The sequence below is a fragment of the Mobula birostris genome, chromosome 30 (assembly GCF_030028105.1).
Source record: "Mobula birostris isolate sMobBir1 chromosome 30, sMobBir1.hap1, whole genome shotgun sequence".
Classification (NCBI taxonomy): domain Eukaryota; kingdom Metazoa; phylum Chordata; class Chondrichthyes; order Myliobatiformes; family Myliobatidae; genus Mobula; species Mobula birostris.
In genome coordinates this window covers 28,850,425-28,867,982 of record NC_092399.1, presented here as the reverse complement: position 1 = coordinate 28,867,982, position 17,558 = coordinate 28,850,425, and the positions used below count along the sequence as shown (strand labels likewise).

General features: G+C 41.3%; 1 protein-coding gene across 1 annotated transcript in view; it reads left to right on the top strand.

Moving 5' to 3' along the window:
- LOC140190419 (ephrin type-A receptor 7-like) overlaps nt 1-17,558 on the top strand; it is an 827,081-nt gene that overhangs the window by 665,731 nt on the left and 143,792 nt on the right. Inside the window, exon 7 of the mRNA XM_072246980.1 lies at nt 14,774-14,936. Coding sequence (XP_072103081.1) covers nt 14,774-14,936 — 163 coding nt within the window. The remainder of the gene's footprint in view (nt 1-14,773; nt 14,937-17,558) is intronic.

The following is a 17,558-nucleotide window of genomic DNA, read 5'->3' as shown; positions in this document are numbered from 1 at the left end:
ATAAATAACGAATGGGGTACGAGGGGGAGGTGGGACATTAGCGGAAGTTAGAGAAATCAATGTTCATGCCATCAGGTTGGAGGCTACCCAGACGGAATATAAGGTGTTGTTCCTCCAACCTGAATGTGGCTTCATCTTTACAGTAGAGGAGGCCGTGGATAGACATGTCAGAATGGGAATGGGATGTGGAATTAAAATGTGTGGCCACTGGGAGATCCTGCTTTCTCTGGCGGACAAAGCGTAAGTGTTCAGCAAAGCGATCTCCCAGTCTGCTTCGGGTCTCGCCAATATATAGAAGGCCACATCGGGAGCACCGGACGCAGTATGTCACCCCAGCCGACTCACAGGTAAAGTGTCGCCTCACATGGAAGGACTGTTTGGGGCCCTGAATGGTGGTAAGGGAGGAAGTGTAAGGGCATGTGTAGCACTTGTTCCGTTTACAAGGATAAGTGCCAGGAGGGAGATCAGTGGGGAGGGATGGGGGGGACGAATGGACAAGGGAGTCGCGTAGGGAGCGATCCCTGCGGAAAGCAGTGGGGGGGGAGGGAAAGATGTGCTTAGTGGTGGGATCCCGTTGGAGGTGGCGGAAGTTACGGAGAATAATATGTTGGACCCGGAGGCTGGTGGGGTGGTAGGTGAGGACCAGGGGAACCCTATTCCTAGTGGGGTGGCGGGAGGATGGAGTGAGAGCAGATGTGCGTGAAATAGGGGAGATGCGTTTGAGAGCAGAGTTGATAGTGGATAAAGGGAAGCCACTTTCTTTGAAAAAGGAGGACATCTCCGTCGTCCTGGAATGAAAAGCCTCATCCTGAGAGCAGATGCAGCGGAGACGGAGGAATTGTGAGAAGAGGATGGTATTTTTGCAAGAGACAGGGTGAGAAGAGGAATAGTCCAGATAGCTGTGAGAGTCAGTAGGCTTATAGTAGACATCAGTGGATAAGCTGTCTCCAGAGACAGAGACAGAAAGATCTAGAAAGGGGAGGAAGGTGTCAGAAACGGACCAGGTAAACTTGAGGGCAGGGTGAAAGTTGGAGGCAAAGTTCATAAAGTCAAAGAGCTCAGCATGCGTGCAGGAAGCAGCGCCAATGCAGTCGTCGATGTAGCGAAGGAAAAGTGGGGGACAGATACCAGAATAGGCACGGAACATAGATTGTTCCACAAAGCCAACAAAAAGGCAGGCATAGCTAGGACCCATACGGGTGCCCATAGCTACACCTTTAGTTTGGAGGAAGTGGGAGGAGCCAAAGGAGAAATTATTAAGAGTAAGGACTAACTCCGCTAGATGGAGCAGAGTGGTGGTAGAGGGGAACTGATTAGGTCTGGAATCCAAAAAGAAGTGGAGAGCTTTGAGACTTTCCTGATGGGGGATGGAAGTATATAGGGACTGGACATCCATGGTGAAAATCAACTTGTTGTGCTGTTTTGGTTTTTGGCTTCATGACACACAGTCAGAAAGGGTTGTAATGAATATTTCTGTTCGTTCTCCCTTATTCAGTAGTGTTAAAAGGACTGACAAAGTACAGTATCCCCATGGTTGGCTTAAATCTGACCAGCTTCACTACACCTGTTGTTGGAATCTTCTTCCACCTCTGATCGACTCACAGACTGACAATTCTAAGCTCCCTCATTGGTCGCCAGATGAGTAAATTGTTGAAACCTGGTGCTGATCGGCATCGTATTCAAATCAAGTGATGGCTTGATTTTCATACTCTCATCCTCGTTTACAGGCTTATACATGGTGTCAGCCTTCTAATCTCTGCCAGTACCAGTTTCCAGCCCAATAATCCTTGCTCATCTGATTCTGGTCATGTTTCCTTGTCCCACTACTATGGATTGTGCTATTTTGGATTTCCTTCCCTTTGTACCTCGGGATAAACCTTTGGTTGTTAGCCCTAATATTTCCTTAAGTGGAGAATCTCAGGAGCCATTCACCACATAATAGTGTTCTATCAATCCAATGACTCGTGTGATTATATGTAATTGACTGCCATCAAATTACTTCATACATGTGCACGTCCTTAATGTATTCAGTGATTACTGAGTCCATGTGTCCTGGCTGGACACCTCCCTTGCCAAAGGATGCCCCCATATCAATGAAAGCCGCTGTTGTGCACCATTTTATAACAGGTAACTTCTGCGTATGTGGCTGATTGCTCCCACAGTCAATGGAAGATAGGCAATGTTACAAGTGTACTTTTTTTATAAAAATGGTTAGGTTGGCACAGTTAGGTCAGCCAGGTCCTGGGAGAGCTCGAACACTGCTGTAAAATCTGGCTGCGAGTTTCTCTCAGCTTACCCTGCAACCCAAGCATCCTCAGTTGAGGTGGGTGTGCAGTGATGCCAGAAAGCTGCTGACACACATGTTATACAAATTGCCTCTCAAAGGGACAATAAGAAGTTCCCAGTCTGATTTCCAATCTCTGTTTTCTAAATGGAGAGAAAATTGAGGTGGAAGGGGACTTAGTAATTGTCGTGCAAGATTCCCAGTGGCGTATCTAAGGTATGGCAGGTATGGCACATGCCCTGGGAGCCACTTGAAGGGGGGTGCCGCTGAGCAGTTTCTATTAAAGCCATCCTCAGATAGTAAAAAAAGAATTTTCTTCAAGTGTATGATCTGTCTTTGATTATTATGGGTGAGAAGCACTAAGATAGCCTTATTTCAGAGCATTGTGTAAGTAGACCATGAAACGTTTCTTCATAAAGAAGAAGGAAAGTGGAGCTGAAGGACGGAAGAGATGAAAGTTGGAGGCGAAAGAAGCCAAGCAGTCAAGCAAGTTCTTAATGCCCTTCTTTGAAAAGCCCGGAACAAGTAGTTCGACACGTTCCATGGAGTCGCCTATACCTACTACAAGTTTGTTAGAATCCGAAGGTGGATCACGTACAAATGCGTCACAATCCGAGAAGGAAGTCAAGTCAGATAAATTCGAGTATGATGAGATTAAGAGTGAGGCTGCCACAGAGAACGTGGACATGACAGGAGGGGAAGATGATGGTGGTGGTGGTGATGTTGAGTTAATTGACGAGATTTTACCTGACGAGTTGAACCTGACAACACTGAACCAAGTGAACTGGATAGTGTCAAAGAGCCTCCAACTGTCATAACAGAAGTGATTGAACAACATGACATTGGACTTCTGAAGTTCAACAAGGATACTGGAAAAGCAATTCTGCCTGACACATTGAGAACAGAAATAATAAAGCTGGGTTTGAAGTATTTCCAGAACAGTGAGGGGCCTTTCCTACCAACAAATAACCGCTCAATGAACAAAACTTGGTTCAGGAGGAAATTGGGAAATGGTCGTGGTGAGGAAGTGACTCGCTCATGGCTGGTCTATTCCCCTTCTAAAAAGTCTGCATTTTGTATCAGTTGTCTTCTCTATTCCCGGTCAGACCATCAATCCTCATTGGAGCAGAAAAGTGGATTCAACCAGTGGAAAGCACCTGAAAGGATTAGTGTTCATGAAAATGCCAAGAATCATCAGGAATGCTTCACACAGTGGAAAGAAATGGAAAAAAAAAATTAGCTGGAAACAGAGGAGTTATTGACGCGGTATTTCAGTCGCAGATTGAGAAGGAAAAGCAGAAGTGGCGTGATATCTTGACAAGAATCCTTCACTGCACAAAATTCTTTGCGACTCATTACCTGGCTTTGCAAGGACACAGGGAGTCACTTCAGCTAGATGATGACTCCAATGTGGGAAATATCCTCGGCTTACTGAAACTACTGGCCATCTTTGACCCAGTCTTAAAAGAACACCTCACTCATTTGGAAAGTCATCCTGAATCCAAGTCCTATCGTTCACCGCATGTCCAGAACGAATTCATCTACATGATGGCATCCACTGTTCACCAGAATTTACTGAGAAGCATTCGTAAAGCCAAGTACTATGGTCTCATGTTCAACTCGACTCCTGATCAGGCACACCGTGAGCAGATATCAGAAGTAGTGAGGTATGTGGAAGTTGATTTTGAGAGGAAAACAATCTGTATTAGAGAGTCCTTTCTTGGTTTTATCCAGATAAGCCAGAAGGATGCTGAGAGCTTGGTTGAAGACATCTTGAAACAGCTGGAGAAGCTTGAAATGGAGCTGGAAGATTATCGGTCACAGTGCTATGACAATGCTGCTGTGATGGCTGGACACAGAAGTAACGTTCATCAAAGAATAAGTGAGAAAAACAACCTGGCAGTGTTTCTGAATTGCGACAAACACTCACTCAACTTGAAGGGTGTACAGGCAGCCAGGCTGGATACAATGATGGTCACGTGTTTTGGAACCTTCGAAGCTCTGTACGTGTTTTTCTCTCGTTCTACACAGCGCTGGGAAAAACTCAAAAACACCGTGCCTGTGGTTGTTAAGTCAGAGTCCGAAACCAGGTGGAGTGCAAGGACAGAAGCAGTGAAGCCTGTCAACAAGTAACTTGAGGAGATACTTCAAGTTCTCCAGGACATGATAGATGATGAAAACAAGACCAGTGAAACAAGAAGCAAGGCAGCTGTACAACCACATGTTGAGTTACGATTTTCTGATTTTGCCAGGATTTTGGAACAAAGTACTCACTTGCATTGACTGTTTTCAAAAGAGGCTGCAGGATCCTAGTATGAACTTCCACAATGCTGCCCTGGATTTGAAAGCCCTCCGAGATCATTTTTATGATGAAAGAGAAGTGTTGGTCAATGAGTCACTCGAAGAAGGGGTCAGTCTCTGTCAAGAATGGAATATTGAAGTTGAAAGACGTCAGAGACGAAAGAAACGAATGGCTGATGGGAACTCGAGAGATGCTGGGTTAACAGCTAAGGAGGAAATGGAAAGAGTCATGAAGGGAACACTTGATCGTCTTCACAGAGAAATGGACGAAAGGTTCACTCATTTGCACGACACTGACGCCAAGTTTGGGTTCCTTCTCGATGTCGAAGGACTGTGTTACGGCACCGACTGTAACGACCTAAAGAAGAAGTGCGAAAATTTGGGTGAATTGTACAGCTCTGATGTTGATGGACAGCAGCTATATGAAGAAATTTTGGATTGCAGAATGTTGCTATCAAGGTGGGTCAACATGAAAGTATCAAGACCTGAAGAGCTTCTTGAATTTATTGTTCAGTATGGAGATGAGAGCATCTTCCCCAATCTTCGCATTGCTATTCAGATAATGCTAACCATCGCAGTTTCCATCGCCAGCTGTGAGAGATCATTCAGCAAGTTAAGACTAATACTTTTGTATTTGAGAGCCTCCATGGGTCAAGGCAGACTCTGTGATCTTGCTCTGCTGAGTGTAGAAAGAGAAGAAACTGAAAAAACTGACTTTGTTCACATCATAGACCAATTTGCATCAGTGAAAGCAAGGAAGGTGCAGGTATAATTTTCATGTAGTGCCATAATTTGTTAATTAAAAGATTATCAAGCTTGACTTGTATTTTTGAGCTGATATTATGGTAAAGTTATCTAAAAGATAGGTGTCAGATGTTTGGACAGGGGCGCAATCTCAGTGCTTGCCATAGGTGCTATTTTCCGTAGATACGCCCCTGAGGATTCCCTAAAGGTTAATTCGCAGGTTGAGTTGGTGGTGAGGAAGGCAAGCACAATGTTATCATTCATTTTGAGAGGGCTGGAATATAAAAGCAAAGATATAATGTTAAGGCTTTCTATGGCACTGGTGAGGCCTCACTTGGAGTATTTTGTGCAGTTTTGGGCCTCTTAGAAAGCATGTGTTGACATTGGAAAGGGATCAAAGGAAGTTCACTGAAATTATTCCAGAATTGAAAAGCTTGTCTTATGAGGAGTGTTTGATGGTTCTGAGCCTGTATTCACTGGAATTCAGAAGAATGGCGGGCAGGGGCAGTGTCTCATTGAAACTACTCAAATTTTGAAATCCCTCTCTAGAGTGGAGGTGCAGAGGATGTTTCTTATGGTGGAGGAGTCTAAGACCAGAGGACACAGCCTCAGTATAGAGGAACATCCATTTTGAACAGAGATGAGGAGGAATTTCTTTGGCCAGAGAGTGGTGTGAATCTCTGGAATTCATTGTCACAGGCAGCCGTGGAGGTCAAGACTTCATGTATATTTAGGCAGAAGTTGATAGATTCTTGATTGGTCACAGCATGAAGGGATACGCGGAAAATGCAAGAGGTTCGGGTGAGAGCGAAATGGGTCAGCTGTGATGAAATGGTGGAGCAGACAAGATGGGCCAAGTAGCCCAGTTTTGCTCGTATATCTAATGGTCTTATGACTCTGAAAAGATGTTTCAGTGTTCCTGTTTCAAATTCCATGTTCCAAAGCTTCTTGTCGATATCCTGGTCCCTTATCGTAATTCCCGTGGGAGACGATTAGCAGCTTCCCTTACACACAAAAATAACATCTCCTGTCTTCCTCAGTCTTTTACCAAAGGCAGCTATTAGGACTAGTAAGAGACTTTCAAAGCCTTGTAGAAATATATCTCTGGGGACCTTAGACTGTTTAGAAAAAAATCAGAGCAAAGCATTACTCTGATGTTAGGTTTGTACAAATTGATGGTGTAATTCCTGGTGTTGTACAGCTTTTTACCATTCACAATGGAGACCGAGTTTACTTGCATCTGCTGCTGAACCTGATATTAAGTACACTGTGCATGGTGATCTCAGTGGCCAAAGTCAAAATTGACTTTATTACTGTATACACCAATACATGCATGGTGTAATGCAACAAAAAATACTTGCAGCAGCATCATAATCACATAAGCATCAAATATGCAATTTTCACAATAAATCGTATACTAATCATAAAATATAACACAATTTTTACGAGTAAACAATTGGAACAAAAAGTCCAACGTGATCTAAGTGCACATAGTGTTGCTATATTGAAGTAGTGGCTTGGGCTACTGCTGCCACAAAACAACAAATTTCACGCCATATAAGAAAGAAATGATAAACCTAGCTCTGATTCAGGTTGTGCCAATTGGTTCAAGAGCTGAATGGTTGAAGGGAAATAGCTATTCTTGAATGTGATGGTGTGTACCTCCTGAGAGGAGGGCACAGCCCAGATGATGGAGGTCTTTGATGATTAATATTGCCCTCGAAGCAGCACTTTCTGTAGATATTACCAGTGTGAGGGCACTAACTTCTACTTGTAAGAATTTGCACCATTCTCATCTTAACACAATTACCTTGAAGAAAAAAACACGTGCTAAAATTCTATTCTTGCCTCCTATTTGTGAACAAGATGAACCTAGTCTGAATCACAATCTTTACTACTACAACTGTGCTGTTGTCTGAAACTAATAGATTAATGGAAGAACAGGCAATTTAGACTCATTTTCATGTACCAGGCAATAAGACAATAGGCTAATGCCTGGTCCTTAGAAGCTATTGAATGGTTCCCTAGTACAATAAGATGGACTCTTACATTCATAATCCATCTAGTTACGATCTTTCTTTTCCACTACTTCCCATTCACATTCAGTCCATGGCCTCCTCTACTGTCAGGATGAGGCCACACTCAGGTTGGAGGAGCAACACCTTGCATTCTGCCTCCAACCTGATGGCATGGACATTGATTTCTCAGACTTCCGGGAACTGTACCCCACTTTCACCATTCACCATTCCAATTTCCCTTATCTCCTTACCTCTGGTGCTTCTCCCCTTTCCCTTTCTTCCATAGTTTTCTGTCCTCTCCTATCAGGTTCCCCTTTTTCCAGCCCTTTATCTCTTCCACCATTCAACTTCCCAGCTCTTTACTTCACACCCTCCTCCTCTCCTGATTTCACCTATCACCTACCACCTTGTGCTTCTTCCTCTCATTGCCCCACCTGCTTACTCTGACTTTTTCCCCTCTTTTCTAGTCCTGACGTAGGGTCTCAGCCCGAAACGTTGACCGTTTATTCTTTTGCATAGATGCTGCCTGGCCTGCTGAGTTCATCCAGCATTTTGTGTGTGGCATTATGGTATGTCGCATCCGGAGTTTCTCCAGTTAGCGGACGATTTCCCTCCACGCCTCTCTGACGTAGTGGGGAACCGCGTACGAGGCAAGTTACAGCAGTGGTTTGCCATTGCCTTCTGCCGGGTGAGTTGCCAAAGAGATCACCAGCTCATAACCCAGCACGGATGGAATGCGTGCAGGGGAGCCGGCTGGATTTGAGCTCGGGACCTTTCGTCCCTAAGTCCGGCACTGATGACAATACACCACCAGCATTATGATCTCCCCACTTATTGTTTACCTGCACTTTCTCTGTAGCTGTTATATTTCATTGTGCATTGTTATTGTTTAACTCTGTTCCATTTCAATGTATTGTGTAATGATCTGATCTGTGTGAACAGTATGCAACATTTCACTGTATCTCAGAACATGTGAAATGATAAACCAATTCTAATTCCAATATCAGCCATGTTCATACCAGGCCAAGTGGCCTGGTCCTTCTGTTATTTTACTGTCTTCTTGTGACTGAGGTAGAAGGATCAACTTCTGTGGACTGAGCTGCAGAACCCAGTGATTGTAACGAGGCCAGCCATTCACAAACTGGGCATCTGCTCTGCAGTAAATACTTTTGTTGGAACTCTGTAAATGAAGGTTACTTGTTCAGAATCTAGCTGCAATTAAAATAGAAGCTCCCACCCCTAGAGGGCTCATTAGTTTATAAGCCAAAAACAGTTGAACTCAATAGACCAAAGAGGCCTTTGGTTCCATCACTTACTCAGCCTGTAGATTAATCTCACCTTGAAGGAACATACTCGAAGCTCCAGTTCCTGAATTCCCCACACATTGACCACTGAGCTCAGTGCCTGACTAAGTGAACAATTGTGGAGCACCGACAAGAGAGAATCTGCAGATGCTGGAAATCCAAGCAACACATACAAAATGCTGGAGGAACTCAGCAGGCCAGGCAGCATCTATGGAAAAGTGTGCAGTCGACATTTCGGGATTAGACCCTTCATCAGGACTCATGAAGGGTCTCGGCCTGAAAAGCCTCCTGTTCTCTTTTCCATAGATGCTGCCTGGTCTGCTGAGTTCCTCCAGCATTTTGTGTTAATTGTGGAGCATCTATCCTTTGTCCACAATGGTCAGCTTGAGCTTCCAGTTGCATGTTATTTTAACTTTCCTTCTCATTTCTGCAATGACATGCCTGTTCTCAGTCTTCTCCACTGCCATGCTGAGGCCAAATACAAACTAGAACAGCATCTCATATCCTTTGTGGTAGTATACAGCACAGTGGTATGAACAGTGAATTTTCCCTATTCAGGAAGGCTGATCTTCAAAGTAGTCATCCCATCTTCTTTTGGTATCACTGTAACAAATTCACTCCATTAAGTGTATAGAGCACAAGTAGTTTGCTACCTTACCTGGAAAGGGTATTTGAACTGGCATGAAGAGATAAGCAGGACAGCGTACCAACTGCTGTGGTTGCACGGAAAATGAACATACCATCAACACATAAACTCACTTCAAGGACGTGGGAAAAAGGTTGAAAATACTGTACGGAAAGAAAGGATCAGCTATGATCATATTGCATGATGGAACAGACTTAAGAGAACCACAAATGATCTAACCCTCTTCCAATTTCTCCACATTTTCACATTCTTATGATCGTTTCCCTTGGAGATGAAGATGATATTGCTCATGATATTTGCATAATGAACACCAGTCACAGGATTTTGAGGAATGGATTCAAGAGCATTAAGCTGAGAAGATTGGAAGTGTTCGCAGAAGGGAAAATGGGATGCCAGATTACATAGGATGAAGCTACTTAGACCAATGAGCATGAACAAGGAAGAAATAGCAATTATAATCTTGCATTAGAGATACACTTGGGTCTGGCATCAGGATGGGGAGGGATGGGTGAAAAGGAATGAAGAACTACTAGAAGAGTTACTCAATGGTTCAAGCAGCATCTGAAGAGGGAAATGGGCAGCTGATGTTTCAGATCGCGAGCCTCCGTCTGAACATCTTGACCCAAAACTTTGATTGTCCATTTTCCCTCTACAGATGCTGCCTGACACATCGAATTCCTTTAGCAGCTTGTGTTCTCAATTCCATCACCTGTAGTCTTTTGTTTCTCTTCTAGAAGAGTCATTCTGGGCTACTATGGGATGGAATCACAGGAAAAAGTTAATAGATGATATAGTAGGAAGTAACTTCTTGTCTTCTCTTTAGTATCTGATGTTGCTTCCTGAAACAGCTAGCTACTTTTTTAATAATTAATTTGTGGAATGAGGCAGGTGCTGGTTAGTGCATCATTTATTGCTCACTCTTAATTATCCTTTATCTGATTGACTTGCCAATTAAGGAAAATGTTAGAACCATATTGGCTACCATCTGGGTTCACAGACAGGGCATGGATGGCAGATTTTCTTTCCAGAAAGGTGATAGAGAACCAAATGGGTTTTAAGCAACATTCCAATAGCTTTACAAATTCAGAATGAAGATTACTGCCTTTTTATATGAGATATTTACTTTTATTGCTAGAATGTGAATTCCCCTGCACCATAGTAGAACTTAAGCTCCATCGTCAGATTTGTAACTAGGATCTGATACAAAGGAATGTATTTAGATTGGTGCTTTCACAACCTCAACACTTTCCAATTTGCATCATAGTGAGTGAAACAGTTCAGGAAAGTGGTCAATCCCCTGATATAGGAAATACCAGCTTTCACAGTGCAAGTAGCAGAGTTTTAGTAATCAGGTGAACTGTTTTAGTGACATTGGATGAGGGATAAATTTTGGTCAATGCAGAAAATTCCGTGCGCTGTTTTAAAATTATGCCACAGGCTGAGAGACCAACTGTTCAATGAGTTGTCCAAGCGCTGGCAATATCCATCAATGCACATCCACAGTGATGACAGGATAGTTTAACAGGTACCATGCCCAATTCCAGCCTCTAATTCTTATTGTTGATCAATTAACCAAATTCAAATTCCCTATCTATCAAGAAAGAACATGAACTTATTTCTTCAAGCTTCTGTTTGAAATTTTGGTTTATGAGGAAAAACCTGGAGGCATTTGGGTCTTGTAACTTTGAATGCAAACCATTTTATTCACAGTTTGCAAAGATAATCCGAGACCATCCTTTAATTGAAATTGTGAGCATGGATAAGTGAAATTTAGAGTTGGTATCAACAGCTATTGTTCACAGAATGTGCAACCAATGATTGGAATGGTTTTCTCAAGGATTAGTGATGAAACCTTTCGAATTGTACCAGAACAGTATGAATGCTGCAGTGTAGGATTTAAAAGTTATTTTAGTCAGATGAGTCAAAGTGAATATATAATTGTTTGAATGGAGGCATTGTCATTATTACTTCAAAGACTTTAATTCAGAGAGCGATATGCTGGATTGAGCTTCGGCTGGGAAGTGAATAAAGCAGGGAAATATGTTTCAGAAAGTTTGCAAAAAACTTCATTGGGTCAGCGCCTTCAATTGATTCTTCAAGACCCAGAATTCGCAAGTTATTTCTCCTGTTTCTATTTTCGAAACTGATGATCCTTTTCAGCATTTTATCATTGGATAACGATAACCCTTTGCGGAGTTTAACTGTATCGTCAACGTCCTCTTCAAGTGTCATCAGCTTCACAGTATCTTCCTGAATTCGGTTCTCATGCTCAGATAAAGTTTGTTGAATTGCATCCAATTTGCAGTTAAGTCGTTGAAACTCCTCAGAAAATTCTGATTTTTGACATTTAAGGAAGTCACTCATTGAATCCAAAGTGACTGGGGATTCATCCTCTGTTTCCCTTTCTTTTGCAGACGCTTTGGTTTTTTTCCCAGCCACAGTGAAGCAGTATTAAAATATTAGAATGAGTTTTAAAAGAAGAAGACTGGTAGAAGACAATTAAGTAAACAGGGTAGGAGCAATCTAAAAATGAAGTTACTCCATCAGCTGCCAACAGGGAGCTAAACAATCCATCGTTAAGGACCCTCACCGCCCAGGACATGCCCCCTTCTCACTGTTACCATCAGGGAGGAGGCAGACACTCAGTGATTCAGAAACGGCTTCGTCCCCTCTGCCATCCGATTTCTGAATGGACATTGAACCCTTGAAAACTACCTCAATCTTTTTTTACTTTCTTCTGTTCTGCACTACTTATTTAAACTTACTATTTAACTTACTATATAGCTATAAATATATATATATATATATATATATATATACATACACACACACACACACACACACACACACATATATACACACACACACATAGACACACACTTGTGGTAATTCTTTTTTTCTATATTTATTATGTATTGCATTGTACTGCTGCCACAAAGTTAACAAATTTCACAACATATGCCAGCGATATTAAACCCCATTCTGATTCTGATTCTGATAAACAAACTCAAAACAGGTGACTAAGCGACATTTTTCATTGATGTATGGGCCCAGTTAAAAAATGCTGGATAAATATTCAAATGATTAAAAAACTGTTTTCTTTGATGAACCTTTTGATGAAGAATGGTCAGCATTCAAATCCACTCTACAATAGAGGAGCAATTGACTTTACAAGTCATGGCAGATAACTTTTGCTAAAGTGACCTGAAGTTAAGCTATCTGAATAATTAATTACCTTCCCCACCTCCAACTTCATAATTCAAATGCTCCTTTACAGAGTCTCCATCCCTTCAAACAATTAACTTTCAGTTCCTGGTGTGTAACAGTAACATCAGTTCAGGTCATTCTTAAAAATTTCATTCTCTTTCAAAGAACAGATGTTAATGAAATGAGCACTGATGTTGTTATGGTACTGATCTCAATACTTCAATGTTCAATTGGTGTCATAGAGCTAAAATGTGCTTGACCACTGAACCACTGTTGATTGAATTTACAACACTGTCCAGGGTATGAATTGCTGTAAAATCTACATGTTGCATACATTTAGTACCCTTAATGTAGGAAAATATGTCTAAGCACTCCACAGAAATGAAATCAGGCACAAAATTTTGTCATGAGCCAATAAAAACAGACTTTCAAGAAGAGTAATTAAAATTTTGGTTGCAGCGTTAGCCCCGCAGTCATGTGTGGAGGAGACAGATGGAACGCTCCATGCCTTTAAAAGAAAGCAAGCAAAGATAAAGGGAGCAATCTGCAATAGGCCGGGGTTTGAAGAATGTTATTGGGGCTAATATATTTTATCTCGTCCTCCCCTGTCCAATGTAGTGACAAGATCTGAATCCTATTAATTTAATTGAAATGTAATCCAATTTTCATTAAGATAAAAGCATACTAACCAAATTCATCTTTAGGAATCAATTGCATAAGTATATTCAGTGGCCACTTTATTGAGCACCTCCTGGCCACTGAGTATTTTCATGGTCAACGGCTGCTGTGGCAAATCCACTTCAGTGTTCAACATGTTGTGCATTCAGAGATGCCTTTCTGCACACCTCTGTTGTAACGCGTGAGTTATTGTTGCATTCCTGTCAGCTCCAGTGAGTCTGGCCATTCTCTGACTTTCCTTATTAACAAGGCATTTTCACCCACAGAACAGCTGCTCACTGGATATTGCTTTTTTTTCTCTCAAATATTTTCTGTGAAGTCTAGAGACTGTTGTGTGTGAAAATCCTTGGAAATTAGCAGTTTCTGAGATACTCAAACTACCCCGTCTGGCACTAACAATCACTCCACAATCAAAGTCACTTAGCTCACACTTCTTCCCCATTATGATGTTTGGTCTGAACAATAACTGAACTTGTTTACCATGTCTGCATGCTTTTATGCATTGAATTGGTACCACATGATTGGCCGATTAGATTTTTGCGTTAACGAGCACGTGTACAGGTGTAACTAATACAGTGGACACTGAGTGTACATTGACAATTGCTAAAACTGATGCAATAGATAAGTAGGACTTTGTAAAACTATAGTGAGTATTGCCCTTACCACAGAGAAGTACTGTCAGTTTTGATGCTTACGTGCTCCATGTGAATCTCTTCCTACTAACTGCTTAACTGTGCCAGGGTTTCTTTCCTTTCTCTTTCATTTGCTTCTCATCGTAGTTTACATTCATCCATTCATGACTGTGGAATTGTCTTACTGACTTCTACTTTTACCATTTTGCAATTGCATCCAGTGCAAAATAATTCTGTTTTTTAGGAAGGTCACCAAAATAGACGTCATTGTTCATTTCTTACCCTCTGTAAGTTAACTATTTTATATTGTTGATGAACTAGGAAAGCCTACTTAACCATTACAATCTACTTTTAATCACTTAGCCTCTGTTATAGTATTTTTCTGTTCCATATCGGTCTGCCACACCACAAATTGAACCGACTAAGTTTTAAGTCCTTCTTCTGAATGAGTGATATTTTCCCAAATACAAAAATGTTCCATCACAGAATATTTTAAATATTCTTCTTGCCTTTGGTGTCTTTTGAACCTGTCAATGCACCGTCAACTTCTGTGCCTAGATAATCTATTTGCTTCAGTGCTGACATGACCTACACCCTCAGACTATTGTTTTTCTGTCCAGTTAGCATCTGTGTATCTCCTTTCCCATTCCATCATGGGATCTCTCCAACCTTTAATGGCACACTTGGGAGATCCCTTGTTTTTCAAACACTTTAAGGTTAAGAGGAAAGGCGCAGGCAAGTTTTTGGAAGAGATGGTTTCAGAGTTCCACTAACCTTGGTGCTTTCTGACATCATACCTATATGGTTTAAGCATGATCACAAATATATGTGTGCATGGATGTTCTCATATGTGCCTTGATAAGTACCCAGAAGCCTGATTATTTATTATTATTTATTATTATTGTCATTGATCTTTAATGTGGAATACCTGTCATTGAAACTGTGCGCTTTCCTGGCAGGAGCAAAGTGATCAGAGTTACTCGACTGTGAAAACTTCATCAACAACCGTGACCATCAACAACCTGAAGCCTGGAACTCTCTACGTATTCCAAGTCCGAGCTTTCTCAACCACTAACTATGGGAACTACAGCCCCAGTATTGAGGTGCAGACATTAGGGGAGCGTAAGTAGTATTGAATGTAAAAAAAAAGAGCGTTTCTCAAATAGAATAGTTCTTTTTCCTTTATCTGGTCTTGTTACAATAAAGCTGCCTTACATATGAATCTTGTCGCTTTAAATTCTGCCTTGTCCACCCATCCTTGCCCCTGTGATTTTTCACCAGCCCAGTTAAATTCTCTTCCAATTCAGACTTTCTGATCATCCCTAATATTTGTCACTCCCAATTATCAACAAGTACCAAGACATATTTTTTTAAAATGTTCTCCTTAAATCTCGCCACCTCCCTCTCTTCTTTGAAGACCTGCCTTAAAATATATGCGTGCACAAGCTTTCGGTCATTTACCTAATTTATTCCTTATGTGGCTTAATGCAATTTTGACTGGTAACATTACTGTGAAGTACTTTTGCTGTACAAGTGAGTAATATCTGTCTATCTTCCCTTGGCTTCTGTTCTCTAGTTAGATCAGTATTACATCATGTGTTGTATCTAGTGGATAATTGTCCTTTTTAAACACAAGAGAAAAACATAATTTTATATAAAATGCTAATTTTATAAAAACAAAATAATAAGGCATTGCGACATTTTTTGTGCTCTAGATCTGCACTATAATTAGTTCCTATTGTAATTCTAATGAGGACTTCAAAGGGGGGCATATCTTCATTATATCAACTTCAGCAAATAAAATGCTTTAGCCTTTTCAAAATCAGTAATTTCAGATCTGCAGTCTAGCTGTGCTCAGAGGAGATGCTTCTGGCTGTCGCACTTTAAACAGTAAATGAAGTCACCTCATACACTCAGCTAATTAGTTCAGTGAAACCTTTTGCACTTATGCCTGATGAGACATGCACAGACGTAGCATACATCCAGATTTGCATTCTGTGCGTGCTTAAATTCTGAGTACATAAACATTATTATTCCCTATTTGTTTGGCTGATTTGCATGTTGCAAAGTCTATAATGCTAAATTTTATTCTAAAAACCCTCGAGAAGGAAGTCTATATCCTGTTGATAAAACCTCTTCTTTCTCAGGAAGAGCTGTTTATAATGTGCAAGATTTTAAATATGAAGTTGCTTGGTTCTGTTATTTGCAAAGGCATGGTTAGGCAAACTGTATGCTTGTATTTTTGTTTTACTTATCTTCAAGCCTTGTGGAAGGCTGTTACCATAAATTCACATGTAATGGCCTTCAGGGTGCTTATAGTTTTCCGGACTCTGGGGAAACTCAGGGTTCTTTTATTCACAAGCAAAGCAAAGGCTAAGGGGTGACCTTATAGAGAGCAATACAATTATGAAGAGATGATTGTTACACTCATAGAATAATCCATTACCGAGGGCCAGATCATGCCATGATTGCATAAATCAGACACAATGGGATGGCGGAGCAGACTCAATGGGCCAAATGAACCAGTTCTGTTCCTACGTCTTATGGTCAGATGTATAATATATTTTGTATATGTGTCAGAGAATGTTTCAAATAAAGTTTGATACCAGACTTCAAGTGGCGAACCATTTACTTCAGTATGATATGGTGGAGAAGTCACAGCCATGTGTAGAGCTCTGAGTTGCAAGGAAATCAGAAGCAGACAAGTGTGTGTGACCTTAGCAGAACAAAGGTGTCAGTTCAGAACGTCCTTTCTTGGGAATTGTGGCTCATCCATTCACACATATCTTATTTGTGCAGAGGGATTATTGCTCTAAGGAGAGGTTGCGGTCAGCACAATTATCTTAGTTATGCAAACTTGCAGCTTAATTGGAAAAACACAGGATATTGACAAGGTCACAAAGTTTAAGCAACAAACAGCACTTTTAACCCCATATTGGAAATTTTCTTCCACAATTTGATAGTTTGAATACCTGTTCAAACTACTACATGCTCAATGTCGTATGTGGGTTTGAACACTACCCTATAGTAGAGGAGTAGTGACAGTGAAAATTGGAATCTAGGTAAGGACACGGAGGGAACTGATATGCCAGTAGATGGCAAGGAGGCATCTGCAAAACAATCATTGGGACAGTATTCCCTTTATTGATGCTCCAGAGTCAACTTAATTTCATCACATCAATGTACAACCCTTTAGGTCAATTGAAGTCCGTGGTCTTTTGAAGGTGGAACTGTTACTCACCACATAAAAGGACACTTTGTATGAATTGCACTATTCTGCTTTCAGAGACTGAAGTAAGTTCCAAATATAGCAGTATCAATTAGAGAAATATCTCTAAGTACAAAATAATGGCAATTAGGTTGACAGTACATCTTCTAGGAGTGTGAGTGCCTTTTCCATTTACTCAGAGTTGGGGTACTGCTTTTAGCCATATATTCGGGAGATTTGTATATATTGTTGGGAACACAAGCTGAGGCATGGGATCTCAGGATTTTCCAGAGAGCTTTGAATTATCTGTGTACCAAAGCCTTCATATTAGCGGTGGGGCTGAAACAGCAGCTAGTGTAGAGCAAGTATGCAAATGACTTGGAGAGATTCTTTCAAACAGATCTGGGATCAGAAGGGAAGGGGAAGGTGTGGAGTGAGGAGGTGAAAAGGGGCATTCTGGATCCTCGTGAAGTAGTCTACCTCCTGAAAATCCTAGTAATTGCCATAGAAACTAAAGGTCCTTTCTATCCCAACCT